Source organism: Clupea harengus, chromosome 21, assembly GCF_900700415.2.
Source record: "Clupea harengus chromosome 21, Ch_v2.0.2, whole genome shotgun sequence".
Lineage (NCBI taxonomy): Eukaryota > Metazoa > Chordata > Actinopteri > Clupeiformes > Clupeidae > Clupea > Clupea harengus.
In genome coordinates, this window is record NC_045172.1 from 12,120,834 (window position 1) to 12,147,030 (window position 26,197).

Consider the following 26,197-nt stretch of genomic DNA (forward strand, 5'->3'; position numbering starts at 1 on the left):
AAGCCACACTAAGCTTTTTCACACCAAGCGTTTTAGAATGTCCCCCTAGAAAACGGTCCCCAGGCAAACATAATAAGAACAACAACGGAACCATGGTGTATGCAGCTGTCCATCTGTGAATCCACAACTGAGTCTAACTAAAGCTTTAGAAGAAACACCATCATCCTCTTTCTCACACACACACACACACACACACACCTAAACACTGAGTACATCTAAACAGACCAACTTGGAAATGGATGATGGCAGACATAGCTTTTAGATGTGTAGCATTTAGGTTCGTGTGCACCTTCAAGCATGTCCGTGTGCATTGCAACTAAAAGCATGAAAAGGTATTAACGGCTGTCTCAATGGGAAGCAGATGGAAGAGGAGGACTACAGAACAGATGGGAAGAGAGAAAGAAAGAGGGAGATGATAAGAGGATGTGTGCTGTTGAGATGAAATATTAGTTTAGCTGTGTGTCTCTTATTGTGCACATTTTCAGTGCTTTTTGGTGGTAATGCAGTCTTGCCAGTAAAGCTTACTTGAATGAGAGTTTTGGAAACCAGCAGCCTCCATAGACGATGGCTTAGCAGTGGCTTTATATGGCTGCCACAGGACTGGGCCTCAGCGGACAGGAGGGCGCTCTGCACTTCATCTGATTTGGTCGGGACGCTCCAAGTGTTTTTCACGCAATCTCTCGCCATGTTTGTTTATTTATTTATTTATTTATTTATGTGTTTATTTATTTATTTATTTATTTATGTGTCTGTCTGTCTGTGTATCTGTCAGAACCTGGTGAAGCACCTCCCAGAGCAAGAGCAGCTGAACTCGCTGGCCCAGTACAAGAGCGAGTACACCAGCCTGTCTGAACCAGAGCAGTTCGGAGTGGTGGTGAGTGCTCACATAAAGAGCTCCTATTTCTTTCTCTCTGTCTCTCTCTCTCACACACACACACACACACACACACACACACACACACACACACACACACAGCCCTTCTTATATCCCACACATACCTATCCACTGATGTCTGCTTTTCTTAAGGTGTGTGGTTAGTAAGTTGGTTGTGTTTTGTTGTGTGAAGCGAATGTGGTGAAAGTGAACGACATTGAGACGGTGCATGTTTGTGAAAGCGTGTGTCTGTGTAGCAAATGAGAAATAAAGTATGCTGTGTGAAATTTAGTGTTTTGTGAGGTGTGAGTGTTAGCGCGGGTGTGTTGAGGGGTGTGTGTGTGTGTGTGTGTGTGTGTGTGTGGGAATGGGAATAGTGCCATGTGTTTACAGGCCCTGTAAAGATTAGCTGTCGTTCCCCCAGTACCGGATGCTATGATTTGTCGCCGGCCCAGCCTCGCTCAGCTCCGCTAGGGTGTCACAACAGCGACCCATAAATAAGCCAGTAGAGTGGGAGAGCATCAGACAAACTCACCGCTCACGATGTCTGACCTTGCCAAGATTCATAGCACCCGTGTGTGTGTGTGTGTGTGTGTGTGTGTGTGTGTGTGTGTGTGTGTGTGTGTGCGTGTGCGTGTGTGTGTGTGTGTGCGCGCACGCACGCACGCACGCACGCACCAGTAAGTCTTCTAGATTGTGTGAAGTGTAAGTGTGAACATGGCTTATGCTGTGTCTGTGTGTGTGCGCAGATGAGTACTCTCTAGAGTGGGGTCTGTGGTGTTGACACCCTTTTAGTTTAATGAAATGGGCTGAGGCTGTAACTCAGAGGGATCCGAGGACACCATCTCTGATCTGGGACCTGTTATATAACCTCAAATGCAAGGAAGAAGAAGAAGAAAACTGCATTGCTGTCGCATAGTCTTTTTTTCCTAAAGTGAAGTGCACTGTGTATTTAAGAAGCAAGAGAGGGAAAGGTTTACCACCACACTCTCAACACACCTGATCTGAAGATTTGGCCACTCAAATGCTTTAAAAGGACATGGAGGAAGAACGTTGTAACAATTGTGTGCAGTTGTACTCACACACACACACACATGTTCACATTGGTGCCACTTAATGGTAGACGCATGCTCATGTTTGTTTTGCGTTTCTGTGCTTTAAAGTTAGGGTCGGGCTTTTTCCCTGTCCAATTTATTTGTTTGTTTAATAGTACACTGATATCATGCAAAATATGACAAGTGAATTACCATCACTAAATAACAAGTTAAGCTATTTACAGACATGCCTAAAAGCAGACTTGAAGCAAATTGATACAGAGAGATCAAGGAAAACTGGTGACAGAGCTTCCTGACAGGATAAGTAAAACATGAGCATTTCCTCTGCATTTCCCAAAATAGCTTCCCAGATTTTTTTTTCTTTTCAGTCCCACTTCCTATTGGGCAAAACGGATCACCCCTTCTTGTCATTGTCTGTTGGCGTTTCATCAACAGGTTTGTCCTGATCAGCTTTGACAATACTGACTGGCCTATAGGCATGCCAGTAAAGCTTGTTGAACTGAAGAAGAAGAAGAAGACCGTGTCTGGTGTCTCAAAGGCAGAGAAGATAGTTTAGTAGGAAAGAGAGACTGAGACGGAGACACTTTGGATAGAGATGGAGATAACATAGCGGGTGGATTGAGTGATAAGGTTGTGGTGGAATGAGAGACAGAAAGCCTCGGTGTCCCTGATTCGATAGTGGGAGCTTATATAATCCCTGGTGGTGCAAGGGGGGTCGTTATGTACGCTGCGTGGGCAGGGAGAAGGTTTGCTTTAAATCTACCATCAAAGGGAATGTCTAATATTCCCAATGTGCAAGCGCATGCAGTTTCCCCCCTTTTTGTCTCTCTCTCCTTCTTTCTTCCCTCTCTTTCTCTTTCTCTCAATCCCAGAGTCTCCCCTCTCGCTCACTCTCTCTTACTCTCTTTTAACTCGCATTCCTTCTTACTTTCCCCTCCTTTGTTTGCTGTCAAAGTCATACAGGGGAGCATCTGTGTGTGTAAAAGGTAGAGATATAGATCATGCACTTTGATTATGCAGAACATTGTCACCAAATCCTCACTTCTTTGTTCTTCTTCCTACTTGCTGAGTTCCATTTTTTTTTAGCCTGCTTCTCTCTTGCTCTCTGTCTCTCTCCATCTCTCTCTCTCTCTCTCTCTCTCTCTCTCTCTCACTTTGTCACTGTGGCTGAGCAGATGAATGGGAGTGTAATGAAGCTGGTAAATTAACACAGCAAGTAGCAGAAGGGAAAAATGCTCTCGTTGCCACGACAACCCAAGTGCCTTTTTTCAGGTGCAGAAAGAAAGGTTGAGTCACAGTGACGGCAGAACGAGAGTACGACTGAAACTGAACAGCAGAGTAGGGGGGTGCGTGTGTGTGTGTGTGTCATAGAGCTTGATATGTTGAAAATACTGCAACTATGCCTCTCCAATCTTGAGTTGACAAGTTGTATCGATTTCAGGTCTTAGTCAAGCTATCAGCTACATTGCTTTTTAATCAAGAGGACAGTCAAACAACTCATTGAAAATGCTCGGTAGGCCATTATAGGCAAGACAAGGGAGTTGGCACTTGCTTGGCTAGCTGTAGCATTGTGGCTCTCATCCTGCCAATATAGCTCATTGACAATGTCACTGTTGAAAACTTTTTTCATGAGTGTGTTCAAGAAACTTTTTAAGTCCTAAGGGGAAAGAAAAATGAATAATGTCTAGTGTATACTCTGTCGTTTTGAAGTTTTTAAGACATATATGTATTTTAAATTTTTTTGTGGATGGTGATGCTGTTCAATCATTTACGACTGCAAGTTCTTTGAATTGAAGTCTGTTTCATGGTGTATAAGAAGTCTGCTGACATATGAGCTGGCAGAAGGTTTACACATATAAATTAGGCCTTTAATGATACCCTCTTTTATCCCTGTGGTCCCTCTGGAGCAGGTTTCATATACACAGACATTATATCTTACAAATCTCTTTCCCAACACAGATATGTTATTTGTTCATGATTGTCAAGGAGCCTGGTTTGGATGCTGATAATTACTTTTTGCTTAATTGGCCATTTGGCTCCATATAGATTAGTCTAACTGTGCATCATCTAAGGCCTGTGATTGGATAAGACATACGGACGAGACTGAAACCAGCAGATGTTCCAGAGTAGTGAATGAATGCAGATCTCTTTTATTTTCCGTGTTAACAGAAGACAGTGATGGTTAGGGCTAGAACCAGAATGCATTTGTGGATTGATTACTTTTTCACAAGGGTGTGCATTGCATTTCTGTACATTTGCCATAGTGTACCGTTTTGTGTTCTCGTGTGTGTGTGTGTGTGTGTGTGTGTGTGTGTGTGTGTGTGTGTGTGTAGAGTGCATAACCGAGTGAAAAGCATGTGTGTAAGGAAGAGTTGATATGTGTGTATGTTGCTTCCCGCGCTCTGCAGTGCCTCCTTTCATTAAGCCGAGCTGGTGTGAGATAATAGCAGAATTATGGAGATGATCTGCCTCCATATGAGTTCTACCTGATTGATTTAGTGACGCCCGAGACCGAGACCGTGGGCTGCCAATCTGCTCTCATTCGGACAGATTGGGCCCCGGTCCGCTATGGAGCCCCGGAGGCTACGCCAAGCCCTCGCACCCACATTACATTAAAAAAAATGATAACGCTGCATACCCAACGTCTCCAGTCTGTGTAAGGGATTATATCACAGGCCGCTCAGGTGTCTCACACACACACACACACACACACACACACACACACACACACACACACACACACACACACACACACACACACAAACACACTCACACATACACGCACTCACACATACACACTCTCACACACAAACACACTCACACGCACTCACACATACCCATACATACACACACACACACACACACACACACACAATCTACATGTTCCAACTTCATGCAGCTGATTATGCTCACTGTGAAAGCAGCACACTTTATTCTGCCGTTACGCGCCATGTTCAGTCAGAGGCAGCCCAACACAATATTCCCCAATTTAGTGTTAATCACGTCAGGCCAGTAACTCAACGCCATCCATCGCCCCCCACCCCACCCCTCCTTTTCTCCTCTGCCCTCCCTACGGACACACGCTCGCAAATTAGCACGCTGGGGCTGTGCCCAAATCTGATCATCTCCAACATCCATTACCACTGCCTAGCAACACACAGCGAGAGTTGGGGGGACGTAGGCCTGGGAAAAAAAATAGCTTCTAAATTGCTCGTCACAAAATTCACATAATGGCTTAACCGACCCGTACTCTCAGGTGACGTTATCCGTGCTCGCCTCGTCCCCCTTCAAGATAGGTCTCCGCTATTTCTAGCTACTTTTCTAAGATTCGTCCTTTTTTGTTGGCTGTTCTGTTGTGTTCTCTTGTTCTCTCTCTTTCTCTCTGTACATCTTTGCTCAGGCTTTCTTCCCCTTCTATCCCCTTTAGAGTCCACGTGATCCATCTATCGTCTCATTCCTGGTATCAGTCCGTGTGTGTGTGGGTGTGTGTTTGTGTGTGCGTGCGCGCCTGCGTGCGTGTATGTGTGTGTGAGTGTGTGCGTGCATGTGAAATAGAGAGACACACAGAGTAAATGTAAGAGTAATTAATGTGTATTGTGACCCCCCCCCCCCCCCCTCATCTCTTTCTCTCTCTCTCTCTCTCTCTCTCTCTCTCTCTCTCAGATGAGTAGTGTGAAGCGGCTGAAGCCCCGGCTGAACTCCATGCTGTTTAAGCTGCAGTTCGAGGAGCAGGTGTGCAACCTGCGGCCGGACATCCTGGCCGTGAACGCGGCGTGCGACGAGGTGCGCAAGAGCAAGAGCTTCAGCCGCCTGCTGGAGCTGGTGTTGCTGCTGGGCAACTACATGAACGCAGGCTCCCGCAACGCCCAGACCTTTGGCTACGACCTCAGCTCCCTCTGCAAGGTGTGTGTGTGTGTGTGTGTGTGTGTGTGTGTGTGTGTGTGTGCCAGTGGGGTGGTGTCTATCTGTATGGCTTGCCAAGCCTTGTGTGTGAAGTGGGTGCAGCACATGGGTCCTTGGGACCTTTTTTTCTATTGTGTTCTTTTTTTTTTTTTTTTTTTTTCTGATCAGAAGTAGCATCAGTATCAGCCTTCTAGAGTTCTCTGTTTTCAGACATATTACTTTCTTGTTCCCTGTTCGCCTGGTCAATCATCATCATCATCATCATCATCATCATTCAGTTCAGTTGAGTTCAGTGTGAGTTTTGCCCACACCGGATGACCATCATTACAGAGGAGAGAGCAGCAGCTTCACCCAGCTGACACCATGGCAGAAAGCTGTAGATCTCCGATAAGTGTGTGTGTGTGTGTGTGTGTGTGTGTGTGTGTGTGTGTGTCTTTTTTTTTTGTTGTTATGTGCGTGAGTCTTTTTCTGTGTGTGTGAATGTTAGTGTGTGTATGTGACCTCTCAGCGGTCATATTCAGCTCAGTGCCAATGGATCTTTTCTCCGCCTCTCTCAGGGTCACAAGCTGCAGCTCATTTTATTTCATAAACTGTCACCTTTTCTTACATGGCAAACAGATAAGATGATCATTTATGTTTCTGAATCTGTGGGTATTGCTCGTGTGTGTGTGTGTGTGTGTGTAGGGGAGGGGGGTGCTATGCTGGTGGGCTTAGATGTGAGGTTGGTGGGGGATAGAGGGATTGGGATGTCAGATCACAGATCACACATTGGGATCTCAGATAGATATACACACAAACACACACGCACACACACACACACACACACACACACAGACACACACAAACAAACACACACAAGTGCACAGTCATAGTCACACACACATACACACTCACATAAACTTACATATATACACACACACACACACACACACACACACACCTCAGATGTTGCTTTGCTTTTATGTCACCTTGAGCTTATCGGCCGGACCCATCTAAAGTGCCTCTCCCCGTGCGATGTCTCTCTGTTCCTCCTCTTCCTCATCCTCTTCATCTTCCTCTCTTTTTTTCACTGGTTGTTTGAAAGGCCTTCTTTTGATTTAACACTATCAGGCACCAGTGCCGTGCCTATCTGCTGGCATCTATCAAAGCTGCCGAGACCAATACACACTTTAGTTCTCCTTCATGTGGGTACACCAGATAAGCCCCACTAATTCTGCAATGCCAATGTGTGTGTGTAGGGGTGTGTGTGTGTGTGTGTGTGTGTGTGTGTGTGTGTGTGTGTGTGTGTGTGTGTGTGTGTGTGTGTGTGTGAGTGTGTGACTATATCGAGGCCTACAGTTTATTCCTTTCCTCCTTCTTCCTTCTAAATTGCATTCACCAGCACAAGTTTCTTCTTTTCAGGAAAATGTTTGTGTTTTGGTGTTTCTATGGGCAGGCTTGTTTTTGTGTGTGTGTGTCTGCGTGTGTGTCTGTGGGCGTGCCTGCGTGTGTGTCTGGGCGTGCCTGCGTGTGTGTGTGTGTGTGTGTGTATATGCGTGCAAGAGATGGAGTGCATGCAAGTGAGTGTAGGGGTTTGCGATCTAGCTCAGCACGCCAGCATCACACCTTATGGCTATTCAACTAAAAATAGCCTCCACAAATACACACACACACACACACACCTTGCACACCTTGCACACCTCTCTCCACAAAACAGAACCTTGGCAACCTGAAGATCCACACATATAGACACACCTGACATACCTGCTTTCACCCCCCCCCCCCCACACACACACACACACACACACACACTCCTACTTGCTAGAACCTCAGCAGATTCATGAAGAGAAATGCATACTACATGCATACTACATGCCTCTTCCGTTATCACACCCTCAAGAAATTAGCACACACACAGGTACACTGCCAGGTGTACATGCTGCCATGCTTTGAAACACATGCACACCCCATGCCATTCTCTTCTGAAAAGTGTGTGTGCATTTGTGTAGCTGAGCGCTTAGCTTAGCTTGCCTAGCCGTGTGGCCGCCTGGCCCCTAGGAGTGTTTCACTGGTCTTTAGCACACATTATCACCTCTCACCCTCAGGCCCCCACCTCACAGCACAAGATGTCCCCCCTGTGTCTTGCTGTCTGTCTGTCTGTCTGTTTGTCTGTGTGTGTGTGTTTCTGTCTGTTTGTGTTCAAACTCCATTTAGAAATTGTCATTTGTTGTTGTATCAATAGGATAACAACAGAAGATGATGCTCTATTCTTTCCGTGGATCCATTCACTATGATTGGGTTATCTTATTTTCCTTCGCCTGTACTGTCTTTCTGTTTACCTCTCACTCTCTCTCACATTGAATCTCTGTTTTTTTTGTTTTTGTTGTTGTTGTTTGTCTGTATATCTCATTTAATCTCCTCCTTTCTTTCTGTGCTTTCTTCTCGAAATCAGGACATTTTCCATTTTCCCACTAGGTGACGGCTCAAGCGCCTCTCTCTCCCCCTCTCCCCCTGCTGTGCGGCATAATGCGTGGCCTTATCTCTGCTAATCACACACTCCTCTTTTTGATTCCCTCCTACCATCGCTCCCTACTTTTTAGCCGCACAAAGGCGTGATATCTGAGCAGTGGGATGCTAATCATAATCTACAATGAACATTTCCATCCTCCTGCCTTTTCAGTAGCAGCTATCAAAATTGTCATCAAACATAGGTATAGAGTAGAGTGAGTGATGTCTTTGCAATCTCATTATTATTTTTATCTTTTATTTATATGTTTTCTATATTGTCACTTTATTTAATAATTTGCAAAATGAGATTTGTCTTTCTTCGTCTGTCTGTTTGTCTGAGTGTATTTGAAAAAAACTTTCTTCATATCAAATTTGCTGACTTTTTTTAATGATTTGTATCTTTTATTTCCATTTGCCTATGGACATGAGGTGATATTATTTTGAATCATGTTATATTTACCCTCTGTGTGTCTTTCTGACTCAGCTGAAGGACACCAAATCTGCGGATCAAAAGTCTACTCTTCTCCACTTCCTTGCTGAAGTTTGTGAGGAGAGGTATCCTGAGGTGCTGCGCTTTCTGGATGACCTACAGCACGTGGACAGAGCAAGCAGAGGTGAACACACACACACACACACACACACACACACCTAACTTTGCATACACTCATCATTCTATCTGTTCTGAGGTCTTACTCTATCTGTTCACCGACCCTCAAACTTGAGTAAGCACTCAAGAGTCCCCAGAGTCTAATCACTCCCCGCGTCGGAGAGGCCTCTTCACTGGCTGGACTGGACTCGACGGGCCGGGCCGCCTTAGGACAGTCTATCTCTCACACAGCTCAAAGACATGAGGTGACTCTGAGCCGAGAGAGTAGTCTCTCATCTTACCTAGAGGTCTCGTGCTCTGGGTGGATTTCAGATGACAGACAGACGCGCTGGAGAGTGTACTGTTGTAGTGGAAACGGTCCAAATGACCAATTCCTCCGGGGCAGTTTCTGATCAGGTGACTTGGTTGGGAAAGCACCGGCCATGTTTGACTTGTTTTTTTTTAGAAGGGTGTTGATAAGTCAACTTGTGTGCCAATAATGTCAGATTAAAAACAATCCGCAATCCATAACGAATTGCCATTCTCACTTAGCCATTAATCACAGCAAAATGCAGGTGTCTTCATTCTCACATGAAACAGCACGTTATTAAATAGTGAGAGAGACAGTCAGCACTGCAAGCAGATTTCTAGTATGATGACTAAAATAAAGCAGAAATTCATGGCACAGTCATAGTTAGGTCTCACGCCAGTTAACCAAGTGTTGGAACCGAATATCGATGTTTTCCTGTTCTAATTGGTTGTTTACGTAGTAAATCACTATTGTATAACACGTACAAACACACATACACTCACAACTCAAAATAAAGGTTGTTAATGATGGCAATCATATAGTTGGCTCATGTCAGGTTGCCAAGCTTGCAACCGCTTTTTAAAGTTAATCGTGAGCCCTGCATGAATTGGACACTCCTTTGAGTGTTGGAACCCCAGCATAGCATAGTGCCTATTCTGCCGTGATACAGATCTCTCTCACATCTACCTCCCACACACACACACACACACACACACACACACACACACACAAACTGATTTCCAATGATCCTCACAAAACCACAGTGTTATATACTCAGTTTGAAGTCATCTGTGTGTGTGACTCTAGGCTCAGTTATATATGACTGCCAGGTTGCATGATGTTGAAAGCTTCTCACCACACACTGTTCCGTATCTGTTTCTCTCTCTCTCTCTCTATCTCTCGCTCTCATATCTTCTCATATATTATCGTATTTATATATGATATATTCTGTAACTCTCTTCTCCTTTCTTAAATCATGCGTACTTTAGCACACACACGCTAACGAGGCTTTTTTATAGCCTTGTGTGTGTGTTGTCATCAGCTCTCGGCTGAGTTGCATGGCACCATCTGATTATGGCAGCTATTTTTTCCCCCTGCTGGTGTCAGCCTGAGTTCTCCAATCCACCAGGGGCTTCTCATTTTGGGTCCTCATGAATTATTACTCACTCACCCCGCGCTCTGAACACTGTACACGTGTACACACCTTACATATACACATCATACAAGCGTATTAACACTGTACATGCGCACACACAAAGTAGCTGGTGGATTTTAAATGATCATATTTTTTACCAGCCACCATTTTTTTAACACACTTTTGTGTGTAACTAACTTCAATCATATTTATTCACTTATAGCCATCCATTCTTTCTCCCTCACACCACACACACACACACACTTCAAATGCACAGAAACAACTTCAACAAACTCAAACAGACCCTCCAGGATTTTCTTTATTTTTTATTATTTTTTTTTAATAGAATTTGTGATTTTGCAATAAAAATGATAGATTTTGTGGTGGAGATTTTTTAATTGTGAGAACTTGCAAGATTTTTTTTCTCTATAAACCCCACATAAATAAGAGAGAAAATGATGTTTGTGTAATAGTATGTTAATATAAAATACCCTCCTAAGCACACTTTTATATACACATAGCACATTCATTGAACATGCAGGCAACACATGTACACTGTGCTCCCAAATGATGAGTATGCTCTTACTGATGTTGAACTAAAAGAACCCTTATAGTGCCTTTTGTTGTCTATATTAAAGGCACAGTGAACTTGGGATCCGTAGGTGATGACAATGAGAGAGAGCGAGAGAAAGATGCTTTGAAAGAGCGCATTGTATCTATAGCAACCAGTAGGATCCTCTTTGCAGCTTTTACCTGCAGTCTCATAACACGTCATACATAGAGAGACACACACCCACACACACACACTATCAAACACACCTGTTACTCACACTTCCTTTTAGTCCCCAAAATCAAGGTCTTGATATATATAGTATATGATGAGCATTAATCCTACATTAAGTAATATTACCTATATTGGCAGCAAGCTGATATGTTCTCGGCTGCCTCCCTCATGCTGTAAGTCGGTGTGCATTTGTCAGACTGCGGAACAGACACAGATTTTTCCCTCTCCACATGAGCAAAAAGTACATGGCTTCCAGAGTTTCTAGCTCTGTCACTGGCCTTTGTTGGGAGTCACTGGGCAAGCTGTCTTCCGCACAGTCCAGTGAGTCACCTCAAGCCAAAGCCCAGTGTCTGAAACACAGCCGTGCCAGTTGGCACACCGTCCAGGTGCAGGTCTCCTCATAGCCTATCAAGCCCTAAAGGGTTTTTGTGTGGAGAGTAGGACAGAGTAGATTTCCACTTGCTGCTTGTAACACCGCTATGGGTGTCTGGACAGCCTGAATACTGGTCTAGCGGGTGTCCTGTCAGTGATCCGCGCTGGGAGATAACCAGCTACAGCTTTGTTTCCGCAGGTATGGGAACAGCACACTATATACCGTCTAAGCCAGTGCGTAAATATGCTGGCAGGCTAATGCTGAAACGATTGTGTTGATCTACCTAGCAGACTACATGCCAGCTAAAATGCTCTAACACACATCAAATAGTAAATTGTACCCTGTTAAATTGGCTCTGTGTTATTCAAATCAATGAAAATATATTCGTATGGCATGGAGCCGAAGTAAAGGGACTGACTGGGTCTCCATGCTATTGATCTACATGCTATATTTGTACATAAACAGTAGAAATACAGTTTTATTCCACTAGTTTTTAGGTATGGTATTGGCTTGATTCAGTGTGTGAGTATGGTAGCGGTTTGTACATTTATTAGTATGACTACTTGCAGTTGAAATGCATGCAGCATAGTTAATGTGATCTGACTGACACACTCAGGCTGGACTAAACCCCCACAAGGCGTTTGTGTGTGTGTGTGTGTGTGTGTGTGTGTGTGTGTGTGTGTGTGTGTGTGTTTGTGTGTGTGTGTTTATTTGTTATTTGTGAGAGAGAGTGAGAATGAGTACACGGTTATTTGTCTCCTTATATGCAATGACATTTGGAAGTGTGTGTTTGTGTGTGCATGTTTGAGCCTCGTATATCGATCGAGGCGTAGAAATTGACAGGTGTGTCCTGTGTGGTCACACTGCCTCGGGCAGCCCCCAGTTCTGGATGGGAAGGGGTGGATTCATAAACCGTTAAGTAAAGGGGGCATGAAACGGAGGAAGAAAGAAATGGGGGACATGGAAGCAAAACGAAAATTTAGTGTAAACAAAATCACTACAGTGTGGTGTCAGAGTGTCATCGTTACTTTGTCTGAACCCTTGCTAGTTGTTATATCATTTCCTGTGTTTTTTTTTGTTTCTCTTGTGTTCTGTACCTGTTCCTTTCCTGTTTACTACACAACACTACCCTCTCCGCTTCTCTGCTGGTAGAGCGAGTGTCTTCTCTACCTTCTTTCAAAGGCCTTTGTTCATTAGCACAACACAGTTACAGCAGATTAAAAAACTCACACACACACACACACACACACACACACACACACACACACACACACACACACACACACACACACACACACACATACATCTTGGATGTCCACTGTCATCATAGAGCTGTAATTCGAATAGTAAGTAAGTGGCTGTGCTTAGAGTGTTTCCTCTTTGATAAAGGATGCCACAGGAATTTGGCATGGCCTCAGATAGTACACTGCCTAAGTCTACTTGTTGGTCTCTCCCTGACAGGTATTGCTCTAGCCACATAAGTGAGGAGTTATTGAATCCTAAGGTTTTCATCTTCAGGAAAAGAATAGTCGAAGGCACAGTTCACACATATTTCCTGCATCAATTTCCCTCCTAATAATTAAGACTAAAAGACCCGTAAGACCAATACATGTACAAGATTTAGACGCCTACTCTGAGTAGAATGAATCTCTCTTTTGCCAGACGTCTTTTGGGTAGCTAAGAGACCTGGCATGCTGACCCAACTACAGCAGACAGAGACATCTCTTGCTGGGCCTCTCTGGGATAACTTGTGTGTGTGTGTGCGTCTGTGTGTGCGTCTGTGTGTGTGTGTGTGTGTGTGTGTGTGTGTGTGTGTGTGTGTGTGTGTGTGTCTGTGAGGAAGATAGGGAGGAAGCATGCCTGGGAACACAGCCACAACAAGGCCAGCTCACTCCAAGCTTGTTTCATCTGTGTGGGAGAGTAAGAGAAATTATAGGGTGCAATGCTTCCTGTTGTTCTGAAATGCAGGCTTTTATGCCCACCAGAAAGTAATGTAGTTAAAAGCGAGTAAGGTTGTTGTGTGTGTGTGTACTTTCTGGCATGAGCACAATGTCTTGGAACCATACAGGTGTGCACATCTCCCTTTCTATAACATGTGCTACATCTCTGTATCTCCCTTCAGAGTTACCTCCTCACTTCCCTCTTTCCTCCTCTCTATTGCAGCCCAGTCCAGTCCCCCTCTCGTCTTTATTCTCTCCTCCTTCCTTTCTTGCTCTCTTCCCTGAGACTCATGTGGAGGCCTGCTTGACTCTGGAACTTCCCAGAACATCCATCAATGCCACGCGCCATAATCACACTTATCAACACGTTTATTTATTCAGTCACTCCAACACCAGCCTGCGCCAGCGTGCTGGATTTATCTACTGCAAAGCACCAGACACGCGCGCGCACGCACGCACGCGCGCACACACACACACACACACACACACACACACACACACAGACACAAAGACCCTCAACAGACACACACATACATACTGACGGAGATTAGGGGATGGTTACATATTTATCCACTGTGAGGCACTACAGACATTGCAAAAATCTTTCTCAGACACATACACATGCACACATACACACACACAAACACAGAAAGTGTACATGACTATAAATGAAGAAGAAAATATGACATGCATAATAATTTGGCCTCTTGAGACTGACTGTGCTGTTCTGTGAACATCTGCTGTTTGAGCCAGACTCTTCTTCCCCCATTCATTGTGTGTGTGTGTGTGTGTGTGTGTGTGTGTGTGTGTGTGTGTGAGTTACACAATGTGTGTGTGTGTGTGTCAGTTCAGAGACTGGTGTGTGTACGTAGTTGTCTATGGTCAGATAATTCCGTTCATATTTGTGATCAGAGGCCTTTGCATGTATGTGCGTATGTGTGTGTGGTCCGCACATGCGTGTGTGCAGACAGTAAACCAGTCGTTGGATTGGTTCGGCCTTGACGTGCTGTGCTCTGGTCCACCTTCCTCTGACCTCCATGAGAGGGTGCTAGAGGCTGGTGTCTGGGGACTTAAGAGGCTAAGGCTGCCGGTGATCGTATCCACAGTACTGGCGCGCAAATATGTGTGTGTGTGTGTGTGTGTGTGTCTCTGTGTGTGTGTGTGTGTGTGTGTCTCTGTGTGTCTCTGTGTGTGTGTGTGTGTGTGTGTGTGTGTGTGTGTGTGTGTGTGTGTGTGTGTGTGTGTGTGTGTGTGTGTGTGTGTGCGCGCGCGCGTGCGCGTGCTCTACATGCTGTTGCCTGTGTATAGCACCTGATATATCAATCTTCTCCTGGCCACATTGTCCTCATGCATGCATAAGACAGTCACCTAAAGTCAGTAGATCCATTTCTCTCTCTCTATCCATCTTCTTGGTCTGACACATGCACGCATACACACACACTCACACACACACACACACACACACACACACACACACACACACACAAATGCAGCTCTGATTGAGACACTGATGTGCTGGGAGTATGTGCCAGCTCAGGGTCCGACTGCAGCCAGTTAATCTGAAGCAGGGTGTCGCCACCAGAAAGCGAAAAGGGAAGAGAAAAAAAGAAGGAGGCTATGAGATGGAGCAGCTGGAAGGCAGATAGTGGACTATTCAGGTAATGTTTGGGGAGAATATGAAGGGGAGACCGAAATAAATGTGCATGCAAGATGGCTAAATGATCCCTAGGCTTATAGTTGTGATAAGCACTTTGTCAAACGTGTTGTCGCACAGTAGCTTTCCCTCGCTCTCTCTCTCCCTTGTTCTCTCTCTCTCTCTCTCTTTCTTTCTTTCTTTCTCCCTCCCTTCCCTTTTCCCTCTCTTCCCAGTTTTCTTCATTTTTTCCCCCCAATTCGAATAGCTTTACTGGCATGACGAATAGGGCATGTGTATTGCAAAAGCAGCCATATAAAGGATAGGGAATGCAAGGGAAAATAACTAGATTTATTTGAGACATTAAAACTTAAAAAATCACCACTTCAAAGACATAATGTTACCATAAATGTCTTTTGGCAAGTTTGTCCAGAACAAAAGTCATTTTCAGAGATAGAATTTAGCTTTTACGTCACAATATCAGAATTCCAGGTGGTCAAAAGTTTAAATACACCAAATTCACCGTCTCTTCAAACAGCCTGGAAGCTTCCGGAAACCGATGTCATGACTTTAGAAGTTTCAGATTAGCTTGCTGTCATTATCGGTAGTCAAATGGGGGCGCGCCAGTTGCTGTAGTTTAGGCCCTCCTTTCAGACCCAGGGTCCTTTTGGATGGATGGATATATATATATATATATATGAAATGAAATCTTAGGAATTGTGAAAGACTGAGTTTGAATGTTTTTAGCCATAGTGTAGGTAAACTTAGTCCTCAACTGTACATTGTGTATAGAAGCATGAAACATTATTTACATTTAGGTTAACTTAGTGTCAGTCAGTATCTCTATCTCTCTCTCTCTCTCTGTCTCTCACATACTCAGTGATGTTTTCTGTACTATGTGGTCACACTGATTGGTTTGGTCACACAGCTGGAATAAGTGATGCAGCTGTTTCCTGACAAGTCTTCTACATTACGATGTAATTGTCGGCCTTCTCTGATTAGGAAGGGATTGCCAGCTGTACAATACACACCCAAACCCACACAGTCAATTTGAAATGGTTAGGAAAAGTAACTAACCACATCGCTGCGTGTGGCAATTTATTGAGCAAGTCTCCGAAGAGCCTCGAATGTTTATTCATTACACTGTCATATTTCTGCCATGTGTTTCAGTTGTTAGTTAGTTCTTCAAGATATTAGGGGTTTCTGGTGTTAGTAGCTTGTTGCCTGTATGGACAAGTGCATGCCTTAATGTGTGTATGCCCATTTTTGTGTGAGTGTGTATTCTTTCTTGTGTGTGCGTCTTTAGTATTCTGTGGTGGGGCTGTCAGTGAGGTGGCTGGAGATTGAAGTGGTCAGTCTAAGGCTCTGCAATTGCTTCTTTGTGTGCAGCTTGGACACACACACACACACACACACACACACAGAGAGATAGATCTACACCTATATGTGTGCACCATGCATCTCTACAACCTCTGAGACACTACCAATCAACAAACTCTACTCGCTCTTTCTCTCGGGCACACACACACACACACACACGGTCCACACACTCACAAACTACCGGGCGAGATTGAACAGAGACCAGACTTTCTTTTACTTGTTTGTACCTCAGCTGGAGCTGGGCTTGTTTGGGAGGTTCTCTCCCCGCATCTCAGTACAGCTTTCTGTCTTCCTTCTGACAGCGTCTGCCTACACAGTCCAGCAGTGCCCACTGACCTGAGTTTTGTTGATGCAGCCCTTGTTAGGCTTTACCTTGTTTTTTAAGTTTTTTAATATGCTGATGTGTTGCATTGTGTACGTATGTGTGTTTGTGGTGTTTCGTATGATGTGTTTCAGCTTCACCAAGTGCAATTCAGGGGCGTTTTGCAAAACGAATACTTTTAACATACAGCATACTTTAGCTTAAACACCATAGTGATCAGCAAAGTAATTTCAGTTCAGACCCGCTCTACGTTCTGACAAACCCGGCACATACTCATGTGAGTTTCCAAACCATGCTTGCTCAATAATTCACCTACTTCAAAAACGTAGTATGGTAACACAATCAGTTTGTCCAGTTTGATACAGTGGCAAGGCGCATAGTGATTTTGTAGCTTATTTAACAGGAAATGGGGCACTTTTGTGGTGTTGCGATGTCCTTGGATTGAGACGCCATGTGCTGCAGCAGCTTCAAGCATAATGGAGCAGTCCGTTTCATTTAGAGATCAGCACATTCATGCTGTCAGCTTGAGATCAGAGTGCAGGGGGATGGACGCTAAGTGTCAGTTGTGTTTTATCAGTCATTTATATTGATTTCTTACATTTTGTTATTTGGTTGGCTTGTTTTACACCTGTGTCTACATAGCCACATTTGCCAATGGTTATTTCTGATGCTGTGTGTGTGTGTGTGTGTATGCACGCCTTTATGTAAAGCTACTTCTGTATATACATTGACATGTTCTCATCCACTTGTTTTGGTGTGTGTGTGTGTGTGTGTGTGTGTGTGTGTGTTGCAGTTTCGGCGGAGAACCTAGAGAAGAGCCTACGTCTGATGGAGCGGCAGCTGGAGCAGCTAGACAGAGACCTGCAGACCTTCAGCTCCCCTCAAGACCAGCAGGACATGTTCACCACCAAGATGACCATATCCTTACGTACACACACACACACACACATCCTTATCAGCTCCAGGAGGTATTCTCCAACTCTACACTTCTCTACTGATTCCTTAGAAGGATACTGAATCATTGAATATTACACACACATATACACACACACACACACTCTGACTCACTCACCTACAATTTTGGGGGCCTCTGTGTGTGGCAGGGTAGATATGTGTGTGTTTGTGTGTGTGCGCATGCTTGTGTGCACGGACACCTGCACGTCAGTGGCTTTGACACCTCTTTTAATTATTCACTCAAAGGATCTCACACTGACAATCCAGTTTAGAGACAGGTGTCTGTTTAATAATGAAGCTAGCCCGACCAGCCTTTTTCCTCTCACACACACACACACACACACACACACACACACACAGAGAGAGAGAGAGTGTGTCCTGCTGTCAATCATACAGTCGGTTTGGTAAGTTCAGCACATATTTGAGCCTTACCTCGATACAGCGCTAAGACTTCATGTCCACTGTTTGATCCAGCTGGGCCTGGGCGTCACATTAAGACAAATGTAATGAGGAAATCAGAATACACTGTCATTACAATCTAAAGCAAAAAGCCCTGGCAGGTGTAGGCAGTGTCAGCTTTTAGTAGCCTGCAGCTGACAAACGTGTGGGTGAGAGAAGCTGGGTGTGCGTCGAGTTAGCACATCTGCTGCCTGCTGTAGTTGGCAGTAGTCAGGTAGTTGGTGCAATTAGGCGGGTTTCTGGGTGTCTCCGTAACGCTCAGAGGAGCGCTGCTGCCCGTGGCCGGCTCAGGCTTAGGACCTTATCCTCTCAGTGTGTTCCGGGCCGCCTCGGAAGCTAAAATGGGGCTCAGTAGCCTTTCACCTTTCCACAGAAAGGCAGCTATTAGGAGAGAAAATCACAGGAACAATCACAGGAACAGACTGGTGCACCATCCTGTGTGTGTGTGTGTGTGTGTGAGAGAGTTTCCACAGCCTTGTCCATCAGTCTATCTGTAATTACGTTTGGGTTTCACTCCTCTGTTTGATCTCTGAGAGTCTCCCCATACGTCCCCGTCCCCCCCTTTCTCTTTCTATCTGTCTTGCTCTCTCTGTCTCCCTCTTTCCATCTTTGTCTGTCTGTCTGTCCTGTCTTTAATTAGCTGGCCGTTTAAAACAGTAGAGCGGAGGCGATGGAGAGACAGATGGCCAGGCTACTCAGGTTTCCTCTTTCCTCAGACGACCTCTCGCTCAAATCGCCCGCTTCACTCCCATTTGATTACTTTCTCCACCGCCACCCTCATCACAACCCATCACTCCAGCTCTCTAATTTCCCAATTTAATATCTACACCTACATTATGAAGAACCTCTAAGACTATCTATGATCTGATCTGATTGTGTACTAGTTCACGGAGTGTGTGTGTGTGTGTGTGTGTGTGTGTGTGTGTGTGTGTGTGTGTGTGTGTGTGTGTGTGTGTGTGCGTGCACATCCTAGAGCTAATTTTACTCTGGTAATTGTGCAATAACAAGACAAAAAAAGTAAGGGCCTTGTACACTTGAGGACAGAAAGAGTTTTCAGCCCCTTGCTTCTTCCCTACCTCGTGAACAGAAGCAGTCAGAGACACACACACACACACACACACACACAAACACACACTTACTTTTTTACACTCATTTCCTCCTTTTCATCTCCTCAGGCCTCTTCTACTCAGCGGCAGTATTCCTGAAAATGCATTCGAATCCAGATATGCTTGGAATTACCCTGCTGCAATTCTTTCCCCTTTTTAAAGAGTAGGGGCGATTGAATCCCCTAGAGCAGTAGTTCAAGCACACACACACACACACACACACACACTCATTCGCACAAAACCTCTCAATCTTCACCTCATATGCTGGCTGAAGAGAGTGATAGAATGCGTTAACGTGAGGTGTGCTGGAGAGAGATGAGCACGGCAGTGAAGTGGAGGTCAGAGAGGGGGAGACAGAGCGAGAAAAAGAGAGAGAGAAGGATGGACAGATTGGACTGAGAGATATTCATCTGCCTCGCTCTTGACCGCGTCTCCATTTGCAGCCTGGCTGCGCTTCACAGGGCCCCCAGTGGGCCACTGAGGAGTCAAAGTGAGAGCAGCACCTATCACAGTCTCACACACGCACACACACACACACACACACACGCGCACACACACGCACACCACTGAGAAGTAAATCTGAGGGCAGCACCAGTCACCCGCGTACTCACATATTATATACACTGAAATGAGAACTATTTTTATACTATCACTCTGCATTACATTACATTATAGAAAATGATATAAAAGAATGTAATAGAAAGTCTCATATACATTAAATGGCTCAGTATCTAAGATACACAAGTGGCGCGGCAGCAGCCACAGACGACAGTTAATCAGTTCAATCCCGCCATTGGATCCAAGAAATGACGACAGAAAGCCACACCTGAAACCAGTGACTAGTGTGCATTTGGCATGTAGAGAAAGAGATGACCGCCCAGAGCTGCTCTTGCAGGAACAGTTCCAGGGAGATTGCTTTCCCTCAACGAGTGTCAGTGGACAGCCTTCTCCTCCCTCCAGAGTAACCCTTGGCATATTCACACCTTTGTCACACACATGCATAAAGAGCGCATGTCCCTCTCTCTCACACACACACACACACACACACACACATACACACACTGTCGCCGCTACATATCACGTGCATCGATCATCTGTATAATTTGAATTCTTGGTTTGAATTGAAATGCCAGGAGTTTCTTCTTTGCATTTATCAGGTCAGTTCTTCAGATTTGTCAGTGAGCCACATAGGCAACCAAAATCATCCAAAGCGCTCACTAATTAACCTGACACATCAAAGGCTGAATAATGTAAGCCAGCTATCTGCTCCAACATGGCTCCAACCTCCCAGCCATGCTTTACGCCGCGTGTGAAGATTCATTAGTATTCACGTGGGGTTGGCCTGTTTTGTTAGGATTCCAGTGTATGTATGTTTTGAGCATCTGCTCATGTTGCTCTTGCGTATGGATGTCTTGCGTGATTGTGAAAGTGTCCTTACACGGACAGGCAATCCAGGAGGGACGTCCCCAGTATGTGTGTGTGTGTATTGGTATGTATGTAGGTGTGTGTGAATCTCTGTGTAAAGCTCATGAGGTGTTTCTTTACACACTGAGGGGCAAAGGTGTCACCTCCAGTCTCACCTCTATCAGTCACTTTGATTGCCTTCTGTAAGGGCCTTTGTACACACACACACACACACACACACACACGTACATACACACACACACACACACACACACACACACACACACACACATACATACACAGCTGCTGCTGCCCCTCTTTAGTATAAGTGGACAATCTGTGTCTTGTGTCTGTTTAGAGCCCTGTCTCTCTCAGGGTATTGATTAGATGCTTTTATTCTCTTGAAACAGAACCAGCAGCACTCTGTGTGTGTGTGTGCGCGTGTGTGCGTGTGTGTGTGTGCGTGTGTGTGTGTGTGTGTGTTATAGAGGGGAAGAGATTGGGAGAAGCTCACGCTTGACTGCCTCACAGTCTCTGGATGTGCTTGACTGCTCGCTCTTCGTCTATCTGACATCTCAGCATGCCGTGTGCCTTTGTGTGGGCCTGGTCTCTGTCTGCTCTCACATGCACGCACACACACACACACACACACACACACACACACACACACACACACACACACACACACACACACACACACACACACACACAACGCACACACACAACACAATCACACACGCCCAACACGCACAATCACACACACACACACACACAGCACGTGCGCACACAGCACGCACACACACTCAGCGCACACACACACACTCAGCGCACACACACACAGAGACACAGACAAGCTTGAATATGCCACGTTTCAAATACAAAGTTTTGTTAAGAGTCTAATCACTTATATCAACAATCTGGAGTCTCTTTCTGCCTCCTCAGTGTCTTCACAAGCACGGTTGTCTGTGTGTGTCTGTGTCTGAATGTGCCTGTTTGTTTGGTGTATGAATTACGTGAAGAGTGTCTACCTCTATTCATCTCTGTGTATTTTTTTTATCTCTGTTTTTAGGTGGGTGAGGGTGTGGGTGAGGGTGTGGGTGTGGGTGAGGGTGAGGGTGAAAGAGAGAGAGAGCCTTATAACCTGAAGTGACTTGCTAAAGATTCCCTCTGAGTCCCTTTGGCTGATGATGAGAGTATCTGTTTTCTGTCCTTACTGTCTTCTCCCACAGTGTGTTTTACTTTCCTTCACCTCCCTCTCTCTCACCATGTCCTTTCTCTCTCTCCCTCTCTCTCTCTCCCTCAGCCCCAGGCCCATCGATCTCCTCTCTCTTTTCTTCTGGATGGTCACCTATTCGCCTGCTATTGTGTGAGGGGAACTTTGATCTTCTTCAAAGATACTCCGTGCCTTTCTCTCTTTCTCTCCTCCGTCTCCGTCTCCTGGCCCATGCCCTCCTTCCACACTTTCCCCCCTCTCAGTTTACATCCTTTTTCTATTCTCTTTTTTCAGTTTCTTTCACCTCCCACCACCTACACAGAACCTTTGTCCCCTCTCCCTCTCCCTCTTTATATCTCTCTCTCTCTTTCTCTTTCTCTTTCTCTCTCTCTCTCTCTTTCTCTCTCTCCCTTTCTCTTCTTTCCTGGTCTCTAATAGTGTCTTACATTCCAGCTGCTAAATGTAGCGTTTTAAAGGTACAATAGCCAGTGTGGCTTTGGCATAGTCTGGAGCCACAGGCCCACTGGTGTATGAGTAAAAGATGATAAACACACTCCAAGGCAGCTTGCTCTCACAAGTACCCCCATTATACCACATTGTGAATAATTATGTTTATGCTGAAGCCAGTATATATGCATATTGTTGGCGCTGTGCCTGCGCGCACGCACACACACACACACACACACACACACATACACACTGCACACTGAGTGCAGAAACTGTGCCACTGAGCGCATAAACAGAGTTGGTTTTCACTTTTTAATTGGATGTAACACACTAACTGAGGTAGTGGCGTGCGCACGTGTGTGTGTGTGTGTGTGTGTGTATGTGTATGTGGGTGACTGAGAGAGCAGAGAAAGGCAAAGATGAGGTGCTGTAATTACTGACTGCTCAGCTGCTAGTGAGACAGCGCCCCCTCACCCACCTCTGTGCCCAGTCTGTGGGTGGCATCATGTTCACACACACACACACTCGTACACACACACACACTCGTACATAGACGTAGTACAGACTGAGCGAGAGGCCTTCTGCTCTTTTCTCTGCACAGAAGCACACCAGGAGGAAAACATGGAGAATATTTTCACTGCCACTGTGGCGACATGCCGGTTTGCTACGAATACACACATGCATATGCATATACATATGTGCACCCAAATACAACCGTGCCCACCCCTCACACATGCCACGCACACCCCTCACACATGCCACGCACACCCCCACGCATAATCCAGTCCTAAAATTTGGGCACGCATACATATGCCCTGAAATGCACACTCAAAGACACAGCTTTTCATCCACCGAACAAACATGCCCTCCCTACACACCCAAGCTCACACATGCTGTCCCCGTTTGTTCCTCCTTGACGGCGGCCCCTGCACAGCTTCTCCCAGCAGGCACGGGAGCACTACCAGAAGCTGGTCATCATGCACAGCAACATGGCCGCGCTCTACCAGAACATGCTGCAGTACTTCGCCATCGAACCCAAGAAGACGTCCATCGAGGAGCTCTTCACCGACCTCAGCAACTTCAGGGCCATGTTCGCGGTGAGTCGTCCCGTCCTCCTCCTTCTGTCTGAAACCGCCCGCTGTTGAAAGGTAGGGTTCCACGATTCCCGGTGAAAGGTGGCTGATATTTGAGCCCAACAGCCAATGAAATTACACCTCCCTTCTGTGCTCTTGAAGCAACATGTTGATTGGCAGGAATTGCTTAAAGCTCTGTCTGAGCCACGTTGTTTCCAATTTACAGAGCCAGGACAGCTAGAAACACAGTGAGGAGTAATTCACTGAATTTGACAAAAAAAGTATATTGGATGAGAATTGCGGACTCCACCTTCAACAGGTGTGACCGACCCTCGGTTTAAAGTCAAGTCATTGCACTGTACTACATGACTCCAAGCGGCAGGCAGGGGTTGGATCATCAGCGAGGCAGTAGAGAAGAGATGTGCAGAGACTGACGTGACGCAACAGCAACGGTGAATCAGAATCAAAGGCTTTGATTTGTCATCTTGTTGATGCGAGTTGATTTGATGCGTCTTCATAGCTCCAGAGACTGGAATTGAGACGCACAGAAAAGTGAGCCTTCTGAGGTTTTGTCATGTATACCACTTGATCCAGTAAATCTTCATGGAATTGAAGAGAGTTGTTGGAATTGTTTACATTTGATGTTTTTTTGTCGTTTAATTTTGGCTCAAAAACCACACGGCACTCGCTTCTTGTTAATACCCAGCATTGCTGATGCTGGATTCTCAACTAGTGTTTCCTATTCCATTTGCAATGCTCACAAACGTACACACAAATTCACGTGTGTGTGTGTGTGTGTGTGTGTGTGTGTGTGTGTGTGTGTGTGTGTGTGTGTGTGTGTGTGTTTGCACGTGTGTGCGTGCGCTCATCCACAGTAGAACCAGTAAGCTCCCCATTTCTATCTTCTATTGTTTAATTCTCCCACTTCCCACTGGACATTCTTTATTAAACATATGCATGTGTAACACACACACACACACGAAACACACATGACACACACACACATGACACGTATACACACATGTGACTCATGTGACACACTTGACTGATGGCTAATCATTGACTGTAAATGTCGTTTATAATTAAACCCTTACACATCTGACATTTTCGTGGACCTGCCCCTTCAGGCAACACACACACACACACACACACCCACACACACTCATACACACACACTAATACACCAAGCCCAATGCATATGCACACTATCACTTTAACCAGTCACAGCATGCCTTCAAGTACATGCACACAACACCGATGCATGGAGCCTGTGACACACAGACAGACGTGCAGAGACGCTGCACGCCCACAAACCCCCTGAGGAATCAGCCCTCTCTCGGGAGCAAACGCACTCTCAATTTCAGCGATAAGACAACACAGGGGCATCTTACACACACATACACACACACACACAGTGTGTTTCTCTAACACATACGCAGTGTTTCTCTCACACACACTGCCTCTCTCTGTCCCGCACAAACACCCGTCCTGCTGGTTGTGAGTGGGCTGTGGGGCCGTGTAAGACGCTGTGTTTAATCAGTTGTATTAGTGGTGTGCTGGGCTGGGGCGCCAGATAATGTGAGCTCATTAGCACAGACGAAGCCCATCCAGCACATGAGTGGCAGCTCCGCACACTCCTGGCCCAAATGGGTTTCATGCTCGTCTGCCTCGGGTCCTCTCTCTCTCTCCCTCTCTCTCTCTCTCTCTCTTTCTCTCTCCCTCTCCCTCTCCTTTTTTCCCCTCTCCTCCCTCTCTCTCTCGCTCTTTTTCTCTCTGAAAGACGGAGTGTTTTTCACATCCGTGGAGGAGGGTGTGAGGGTGTATAGGCCCTTGAGAAAGACTGCGCCTCTGAGGGTGTGAGTGTGCACACCCAAGTGGTGTGTGTGTGTGTGTGTGTGTGTGTGTGTGTGTGTGTCCTCCTCATTCCTATTCACCATGCTGGTTCTCTGGTGTCTGAGCGACGGGCTGTGCTCTGTCTGTTTTATGAAACGCCATTTGAAATGCAAAGTTATTTTCCACATGAGTGCAGCAGTGATGAGAGCCGTCTCATTGCTTTTATAATTTTAAATCATTTCTGATCGAAATGCTGAAGTTTCTGCAAATCAGCCCTCCCTCCCATATGCATGTTTAACGCCTCACTATGTGTATATGAGAGAGAAAGAGAGAGAAGGAGTATGAGACGAAGACAGAGCACGTATGTGTCTGTAAGAAAGGGGATAGAAAACATAGACTTAGACTCTGTGTTGTGTGCCTGTACTGTGTGTGTGATTGCTGTGTGTGTGTGTGTGTGAGTGTATACAGTGTGTGTGTGTGTGTGTGTCAGTCAGTCAGACAATAGGCATGTAGCTTATGTCAGCTGAAGGTCATAGGAACACCATCAGGATCCATTGATGCCGGTGGTTTCTTTGGTTGCTTATTTCTCATATGATCTCATATCATAGTAGCTGTTAATGGAGTACTGATCTTTAGGGGTGGGAATCTCTTGGCACTTCATGATTCGATTCAATTCCGATTCAGAGGTCAACGATTCGATTCTAAACCGATTATCGATTCTAAACCGATTATCGATTATCAATTCTAAACCGATAAAACGATTGTCGATGCATCTCGAATTTTAAAACATTTGAGTTTGCTACTCAGAGGTTGCTAATCACTTCCTACTTTGCGTTTGATAAAGAAAATCAATAGAATTACCTTCTCTATTTTTTTATTAGAGAAAAAGCTTTTCCTTGTCACAATTATGACTTTCTATGAACAAT

The 26,197-nt window shown here is 45.4% G+C and overlaps 1 protein-coding gene across 5 annotated transcripts in view; it reads left to right on the plus strand.

Moving 5' to 3' along the window:
• Positions 1-26,197, plus strand: part of LOC105911673 (protein diaphanous homolog 3) — a 250,044-nt gene that overhangs the window by 155,921 nt on the left and 67,926 nt on the right. For all 5 annotated transcript variants that reach the window (XM_031558192.2, XM_042702906.1, XM_031558194.2 and 2 more), the window contains 5 exons: positions 773-874; positions 5,593-5,832; positions 8,804-8,933; positions 17,576-17,700; positions 23,298-23,462. In XM_031558192.2, coding sequence (XP_031414052.1) covers positions 773-874; positions 5,593-5,832; positions 8,804-8,933; positions 17,576-17,700; positions 23,298-23,462 — 762 coding nt within the window. The remainder of the gene's footprint in view (positions 1-772; positions 875-5,592; positions 5,833-8,803; positions 8,934-17,575; positions 17,701-23,297; positions 23,463-26,197) is intronic.